Here is a 9,174-nt window from a genome sequence, read left to right on the forward strand (position 1 = left end):
GTTAATTCTGCAATCTATGGGCATGGGAGATCTCTCCATTTTCTGAGATCTTCTTCGATTTCTTTCTTGAGAGACTTGAAGTTATTGTCATACAGGTCTTTCACTTGTTTGGTTAGAGTTACCCCAAGATATTTTATATTATTTATGGCTATTGTGAAGGGAGTTGTTTCCCTAATTTCTTTCTCAGCCTGTTTGTCTTTTGTAGAAAAGAAGGCTACTGACTTATATGAGTTAATTTTATATTTGGACATTTTGCTGAAATTGTTTATCAGCTGGAGATGTTCTTTGGTAGAGTTTTTGTGGTCGTTTATGTATACTATCATATCATATCATATGCAAATAGTGATACCTTTATTTCTTCTTTGCCAGTTTGTATTCCCTTGATCTCTTTTTGTTGTCTTATTGTTCTAGCTAGCACTTCGAGTCCTATATTGAATAGATATGGAGAGAGTGAGCATTCTTGTCTTGTCCACAATTTTAGTGGGATTGCTTCAAGTATCTGCCCATTTAGTTTGATGTTGGCTACTGGTTTGCAGTAGATTGCTTTTATTATGTTTAGATATGGGCCTCAAATTCCTGATCTCCCCAATACTTTTAACATGAAGGGATATTGTATTTTGTCAAATGCTTTTTCTGCATCTAAGGAGATGATCGTGTGATTTTTTTTTCTTTGAGTTTATTTATATAATGGATTACATTAATGGATTTTTGTATATTGAGCCAATCTTGCATCTCTGGGATGAAACCTACTTGATCATGGTGAATGATGGCTTTGATGCATTCTTGGACTTGGTTTGCAAGAATTTTATTGAGTATTTTTGCATTAATATTCATAAGCGAGATTGGTCAGAAGTTCTCTTTTTGGTTGGGTCCTTGTGTGGTTTATGTATCAGATTTAATTGTGTCTTCATAGAATGAATTAGGTAGCCCTTCTTCTGTTTCTATTTTATGGAGTAGTTTGAGGAATAGTGGTATTAGGTCTTCTTTGACAATCTGGTAGAATTCTGTACTAAATCTGTCTGGGTTTCTTTTTTTTTTTAAAGTTAGGAGGTTTTTAAATGACTTCCTCTATTTCCTTATGGGATATGGGCCTGTTTAAATATTTTACCTGCTCTTGATTTAACTTTGGTATATGGTATCTGTCTAGAAAACCATCCATTTCATCTAGATTTTCCAGTTTTGTTGAATATAGGCTTTTGTAGTAGGATCTGATGATATTTTGAATTTCCCCCATTTCTGTTGTTATGTCTCCCTTTTCATTTCTGATTTTGTTAATTTGGATACTGCCTCTGGGCCCTTTAGTTTGTTTGCCTAGGGGTTTATCTATCTTGTTAATTCTCTCAAAGAACCAGCTTTTGGTTTTGTTGATTCTTTGTATTGCTCTCTTTGTTTCTAGTTGGTTGATAAAGACCCTATTTCTTGTCATCTACTCCTCTTGGGTGTGTTTGCTTCTTTTTGTTCTAGAGCTCTCAGGGGTGCTGTTAAGTTGCTAACATAAGATCTCTCCAGTTTTTGTTTGTTTGTTTGTTTGTTTGTTTTTAACCAGGGCAATTAGTGCTATAAATTTTCCTCTTAGCACTGCTTTCATTGTATTCCATAATGTGTGGGTATGATGTATCAACATTTTCATTAAATTCCAGGAAGTCTTTAATTTATTTCTTTATTTTTTCCCTGACCAAGTTATAGTTGAGTAAAGAGTTGTTCAGTTTCCACGTGTATATGGGTTTTCTGTTGTTTCTGCTCTTATTGAAGACCAGCCTTAAGTCATGATGATCTGATAGAATGCATGGGATTATTTTAATCTTCTTGTATTGGTTGAGGATTGTTTTGTGACCAATTATATGGTTGATTTTGGAGAATGTACCATGATTTGCTGGAAAGAATGTGTATTCTTTTGTTTTAGGGTGAAATGTTCTGTAGGTACCTATTAAATCCATTTGGTTCATAACCTGTATTAGTTTCACTGTCTCTCTGTTTAGTTTCTGTTTCAATGACCTGTCCATTGGTGAGAGTGGGGTGTTGAAGTCTCCCACTATTATTGTGTGGGGTTCAATGTATGTTTTGAGGTTTAGTAATGTTTCTTTTATGAATGTAGGTGCTCTTGCATTTGGGGCATAAATGTTCAGAATTGAGACTTTCTCTTGCTGGATTTTCCCCTTTATGAATATGAAGTGTCCATCCTTATCATGCTTGATAACATTTGGTTGAAAGTCTATTTTATTGGATATTAGGATGGCAACTCCAACTTGTTTCTTGGGACCATTTGCTTGGAAGACCTTTTTCCATCCTTTTACTCTGAAATAATGTCTGCCTTTGTTATTGAGGTGTTTTTCTTGTATGCAGCAAAATGCTGGATCTTGTTTGTGTATTCAGTCTGTTAGCTTATGTCTTTTTATAGAGGAGTTGAGTCCATTAATATTGAGAGATTAAAGTCAGATGACTATTGGCTCCTGTTATGTTTGTTTTTGTAGGTGGCTTTCTTTATGTGCGGTGGTTCTCTCCTTTTATCTTTGTTATATGTTTAATATACCTTGGTGTAGGTACCTTCCTTGTGTTGGAGTTTTCCTTCTAGGATCCTCTGTAGGGCTGGATTGGTAGATAGATACTGTTTGAATTTGGCTTTGTCCTGGAATATTTTTATTTCTCTATTTATGCTGATGAGAGTTTTGTTGGGTATAGTAGCTCGGGCTGGGATTTGATGGTATAGTGGTGAGCATAGTTTCCTTCCAAGTCATCATTTCTTATCTGAACTAAATCAGCAACCTCATAGCTGCTTTGTCCACAGCCTGTTTGGCCAGTTCTAATCAGTTTTCAAAGGAAAGCAAAATTGAGCTATTGACTGTAAATAGAATTGTGTCACTCTTAGACCTGAAGTCTTCAGTAATTCCCATTGCTTTTAAGAGTACAATTTTGGCCAGGCAGAGGTGGCACACACTTTTAATCTCAGCACTCAGGAGGCAGAGGCCGGTAGAGCTCTGAACTTGAAGCAAGCCTCATCTACAAAGTGAGTTCCAGGATGTCCAGGGCTACATGGGGGGATTGGGGTGGGGGTGGAATGGGTAATAGATTTTTATTTTAATCTCAGAAGGAGATAGAATAGAAGGCCCTACATTAGCTTTCAATGACTCTCTATTGGTCTGGGTTTTAATTTTGCTTTTTATTTGTTTTTGTTTAAATAACAAAAAACCTGAGAAAACAACAAGAGGGCAAATATTTATTGTTCCATGTGATCTTGATGTAAAATGACACACAGATCCTTTCGCCTGCACATCTGAGTCTCCATACAGATTTTTATAAAGAAAGCACTATTCCCCAAACCCTTACAAATCTTTGTTTTACTACAACCAAACCTGGGTCCTCTGTGAGAGCAGTAGTCATTGTTAACAGCCGAGCCATCTCTTCAGTCTCTACCTTTAATTTTTAAGGAACCTTCATGCTCTTTTTCCTTTAAGATTTTTATTTTTGATTTTGTATTTGCGGAGGTGTGCACTTTAGTGCAGGTCTCCTTGGAGGCTGAGAGAAGCCATCGTCTAGTGGAGCTTGAGTTTCAGGCAGTTGTGAACCACCTCTAGTGGGTGCTGTGAGCTGCGGAGCCATCTCCAGCCTCAAGCAAACTTTCTTTTCTTTTCTTTTCTTTTCTTTTCTTTTCTTTTCTTTCCTTTCCTTTCCTTTCCTTTCCTTTCCTTTCCTTTCCTTTCCTTTCCTTTCCTTTCCTTTCCTTTCCTTTCCTTAGATATTTTCTTTACATTTAAAATGTTATCCCCTTTCCTAGTTTTCCCTCCAAAAATCCCCTACCCCATCCCATCCCCACTCCCCAACTTCCTGGCCCTGGCATTCCCCTATACTGGGGCATAGAACCTTCACCTAGGGCCTCTCTTCCCATTGACGACTGACTAGGCCATCCTCTGCTACATATGCAGCTAGAGCCATGTGTCCTACCATGTGTTTCCTTTGCTTGGTGGTTTAGTCCCAGGGAGCTCTGGGGGTACTGGTTAGTTCACATTGTTGTTCATCCTATGGGGCTGCAAACCCCTTCAGCTCCCTGGGTACTTTCTCTAACTCCTTCATCGGGGATCCTGTGCTCCATCCAATGGATGGCTGTAAGCATCTACTTCTTATTTGTCAGGCACTGGAAGAGCCCCTCAGGAGATAGCTTTATCAGGTTCCTGTCAGCAAGCTCTTGTTGGCATCCACAATAGTGTCTGAGTTTGGTGGTTGTTTATGGGATGGATCCCCAGGTGGGGCAGTCTCTGGATGGTCATTCCTTCAGTCTCTGCTCCAAACTTTGTCTCTATAACTCCTTCCATGGGTATTTTGTTTCCCCTTCTAAGAAGGATCGAAGTGTCCACACTTTGGTCTTCCTTCTTCTTGAGTTTCATATGGTTTGTGAATTGTATCTTGAGTATTCTGAGCTTCTGGGCTAATATTCACTTCTCAGTGAGTGCATATCATGTGTGTTCTTTTGTGATTGGGTTACCTCACTCAGGATGATATCCTCCAGATCCATCCATTTGTCTAAGAATTTCATAAAATCATTGTTTTTAATAGCTTAGTAGTACTCCATTGTGTAAATGTTTCACATTTTCTGTATCCATTCCTCAGTTGAGGGACATCAGGGTTCTTTCCAGCTTCTGGCTATTATAAATAAGGTTGCTATGAACATAGCGGAGCACGTGTCCTTATTACGTCTTGGAGCATCTTTTGGATATATGCCCAGGAGTGGTATTGCTGAATCTTCTGGTAGTACTATGTCCAATTTTCTGAGGAACCCCCAGACTGATTTCCAGAGTAGTTGTACCAGCTTGTAATCCCACCAGCAATGGAAGAGTGTCCCTCTTTCTCCACATCCTCGCCAGCATCTGCTGTCACCTAAGTTTTTGATCCTAGCCATTCTGACTAGTGTGAGGTGGAATCTCAGGCAAATTTTCTGTGGGGGTTACAGCACTTTAAAGTCTCACTGCTGGTATGCAGGGGTTCCAATCTCCCCATGCACCTTCACTTGTCATTTTTTATATTTTTTATAGCAATTCCACTGGTGGTCACTATGTATCTAGGGTTCTCACAGACACATCCTGGTCTGTGTTTTGTTAGTTCAGTGCCTTTGTAGAAGAAAGATCGCTTTGTGTTTTCTAGTCTGCCACATGCTGTCACAGTAGCTATGATTCCTTTAATAAGTGTGTTCCATTATTCCATCTCCTAGTGTAACATTTTAGGAAACACCACCTTAAAACAGAGCAAAGCAAAATACAACCTCCTTTTGTGCTGGGTTTAGGGTTAGCTGAATCAGTTATTTTATATAGTTGTTTCCCACTTATTCCCTCTTAGCTTTGACATGGAACTGAGAGAGTAATCCCCTTCTAACTTCAGGGAAAATATTGTACCACTACATTATGCTGCTTAGACTTTTGCATGTGTAATGATGTGGGCCAATCAGCCACATTTTTTTTAATACAGTTTACAACTGTCATGATTTACACCATTTCTAAGGGACCAGGCTACACAGGTGATAAGCTTGCCATTCTCTAAGGCTTAAGTGGGTAAAGAATTGTGCACGTTGGTCCCCTAGTGCTTAGGCTTCATCAAGAGGGAGGCACTGTTTCTGATTCAGCCCACTGACCTAAGAGTTAGCTGGAGATAACTTGGTTTGAAAATTTTGGCTTTGTTACAAAAAATGGAAACCATCATAACAGATTTTTTTTTCTTTTTTACAAGAACAACACAGAAGCTGAGAATTGAGTTGATACAGTGAAATTAACCAGGTTAAGTTCTAGAATTAATGTCTGTTTACAACAGCTTCCCTCCCACCTCTTCAGTCATGGTGCTCAGTCCATGTCATGTGGTCAAAGCAGTGGACTCAGCAAGGGTGCCACATCCCTAACTTTCTGCTGTTGGTTTTGCCTCTTCGGGGGAACTTTGGGTAAAGTACTTAGCAACACTGTGGCTTGCTGTTTCAGCTAGGTACTTACAGTTGAGTTGGTTGGGAATCCACTTAACTAGATCTCTGTCAGTAGAAACACGCCGTTTATCTGCAGCACCCAGAGTAGTTGCTCCAACACACAGTGAGATGCATCTAAGATGACTGAGACCTGGCTTTGAGATTGTTGTGTTAACTGTTAGCTTTAGCTGAGTGTCCATTAAAGGAGGTATGGATCTTAGCACGTTAAGATTGTAACTGTCAGGGCAGTGCTCAGAGGCAGAGGCTGTGCCCGTATAAGACGTTAGTGGCTGGATGAGTTCAATTAGATACACCATGTCCAGTGCTGCATAATGATATTTACTCGATTTTAAATCGACTGCTGAGAAAGATGAAATATAATCTCATGTATTATCTCTGTATTGAAAAAAAAGTTAATTAAATTGTTCTCTTGCTAGCTTAAATTTTATTAACTTTTGTGGAGTCAACTTCAAGAAAGATGTCCTTGTAGAGTTGAAAGCTTTTGCTCAGATGGAATGTTACCCAGTGATTTTGTGAGTTCTAAGAATCCCATATCCCCAGACGACCTGGAGAGTGGGAAGTGCAGGGTGCACTGCGTTCGTACAGCCGAATGAATGTCTTCCCTTGTTTCTTTACAGAACGTGGAGAAAGTTCTCGTGGAATTCAATCACAAGGAGCTGTTCGATTTCTACAACAAGGTCTGTGTTTATCAACGTTTTCTAGGATGCAGAAATTGTGTGATGCTTCCTTGCTTTAATGAATTTTTATTTTTGAATGCCTTACTATAGGCAAATGATAGGGCCAAATTCTTCAAACTCCTATAAACAACTTATATTTCACAGTAGGAAGAGGCAAAACCAAGATGAAGAGACTCTGAAAACTAAATCAGAAGGAAAACAATAACTAAGAGAGAGATAGGATTAGTGTTTTGTATAGAACTAAGCGGGCACTGTGTGCTCCCCACAGCCACTGGCCAATTACATGTAGACCACCTGGCATACAAAAATGGCTGAGCCCAAGGATAAAAGGAAGCTGACAGATTTTAGAGATTTATCTTTGAGCGTGTTTCATTTTTCTTTCCAATGCATCTTACTAACTACCAAACGTTAAAGTCTTACCGTGTAGTGACAATTTACTAAAATAGCTAAGTGCACTTAAGACAGTAATACTTCTTCCTTCGTGAATGTAAAAACATTAAACGACTAAAACATTAAATGCCTAAATCCTAAGGTCTTTACACATCCAGAAAAGCAGCTTGACTGTTACTGTTGTGCCGTGTTATGCTGAGCGTGGTTCACTGCACAGAGTTCCTGCTGCCTCCGTTTCCCTTTGGTTTGCATGTTTCTAAGCATTTTGTATGCGGTTTATTCCCCTCACTCACTCACTGCTGTCTTTATTTTGTCTCTGTAAATAGCTGGAGACCATACAAGCGCAGCTGGACTCCCTCACATGATGTTCTGGAAGACTGGCTTCCTTCGCCATCACATTCCGGCCACCTCACTCTTTCGCACTGAAGAGAGACTGCCCAAGTATATTTTCTAGAGGATTCGGTGACACTATTGCTACAGATAATATGACTTATTGCATCTTAGACAAATAGCAGTGATGGGAGATCACAATAGGAGCACTGGGTTTCGAGTGTGCCTTCTCGCCTCACAGGAGCCAAGAGCAATTGTTGAGAAAAACGAAAGAAGTAAGAAGTGAATGCCATGCTGTTTTTTCTTTTTTTCTCTCTCTTTAACAATTATTTTATTAGATATTTTCTTCATTTACATTTCAATGCTATTCCAAAAGTCTCCTATACCCTAACCCCACCCTGCTCCCCAACCCTCCCACTCCTGCTTCTTGGCTCTGACGTTCCCCTGTACTGGGGCATAGAAAGTTTGCAAGACCAAAGGGCCTCTGTTTTTTCTGTCAGATTGCTTTCAGGGATCAGGGAAGGTCTGTAGGCAGAAGGTATGATGGTGCCCTAGCAGAGTATGAAACCTTACTCATTACAGTAATTAATTAGGGAAGCAGCCGCAGGCCGTCAAATGTTTTGGCATTTGTCCTGCAGTGTTCTTTTGCTTGAAGTATAGTGCAAGAAAGAAATCTAAAATGGTACCAGTACTGCTGTGAGTTCATCCCACTGCGCTCCCCTTGACTCCCCCTGAAGGTTCCTGACGTTAATGACTTCAAAATCATCTAGGTTTACATATATCTCTGCAGATTACTAACAGTGCACTTCTCAGTGTTTCAGATTGCAAATGAAAATTGACCTGTAATGAGTATGACATGGGAATCTTACATTTTCACTCGAAAACTTTATGCATCCTCCTTTTATGGATATATGTGTTCACTGGTTTCAGTCAATAAAAATTTTCTACCTGAGAATTATTTAAACTCAAGCGTACAATGTTTTTATTTTATAAGGTACTTTAAGCTGTGACTCTACATAAATACATGGTTTCCTGAGAGGGAAAACTCACTTGAAACTTGTGTTAATGAAATGTCTTCCCTTGTTTCCAGGCTCAGACATAGGCTGCTTCATATGAAGGAATGTGGTTTCAGAACGTCCTGCAGTTAAGCAAACAGAGCAGTTACAGTTGAGCACATTTCTCATGAGAGGGTCCTGGGTACTACAGTGCTCACTCACCCCCAATCAGAGCTCACTATGCACCACAGTACCTGTACTGTTAATGAAGAATGTTGTTGCATAGAATTGAAAGTTGGGGTTATTGCAGAAGGCAAGTGATACAGGTATTGTCCATAATTGCTTGATTCTAAGGGTTTCTAAGGCCCCAGCTGCCGTTGTAGTATAGCTCAGTGTGGCTTATAATATAACCTGATACATTTCTTTCTGTGGCTGAAAAGATCACTCTTATTTTCTTTTTCCTTAACAACGCCTTAGTTAGGGTTTCTATTGCTGCAACAAAAGACCATGACCAGAAACAACTTGGAAAGAACTGAGTTTATCTCCGCTTGGAGCTCTGAAGTCCCACTCAATCACTGTGGGAAATCAGGGCAAGTACTCGGGACAGGAACTGAAGCACAGGCCATTAAGGGATGCTGCTTACTGGGTAGCTCTTATAGCTTGCCCAGCCTCCTTTCTTATGCAACTCAGACTGCCTATCCAGGGCTGGCTCCAATCACAGTGAGCTGGGCCCTCCCACACTAATCACTAATAAGAAAATGCTCTACAATCTTGCCTATAGGCTAGCCTTATGGAGCTATTTTCTCAATTAAGGGTTCTTCTTTCA

The 9,174-nt window shown here is 39.7% G+C and overlaps 1 protein-coding gene across 6 annotated transcripts in view; it reads left to right on the forward strand.

Moving 5' to 3' along the window:
* Positions 1-8,317, forward strand: part of Commd10 (COMM domain containing 10) — a 129,177-nt gene extending 120,860 nt beyond the window's left edge. For all 6 annotated transcript variants that reach the window (XM_006526224.4, XM_006526225.4, XM_006526228.4 and 3 more), the window contains 2 exons: positions 6,574-6,633; positions 7,350-8,317. In XM_006526224.4, the coding sequence (XP_006526287.1) occupies positions 6,574-6,633; positions 7,350-7,449 (160 nt within the window). In that variant the 3' untranslated portion in view covers positions 7,450-8,317. The remainder of the gene's footprint in view (positions 1-6,573; positions 6,634-7,349) is intronic.
* Positions 8,318-9,174: the final 857 nt, after the last annotated feature.

Source organism: Mus musculus, chromosome 18 (genome assembly GCF_000001635.26).
Source record: "Mus musculus strain C57BL/6J chromosome 18, GRCm38.p6 C57BL/6J".
NCBI lineage: Eukaryota > Metazoa > Chordata > Mammalia > Rodentia > Muridae > Mus > Mus musculus.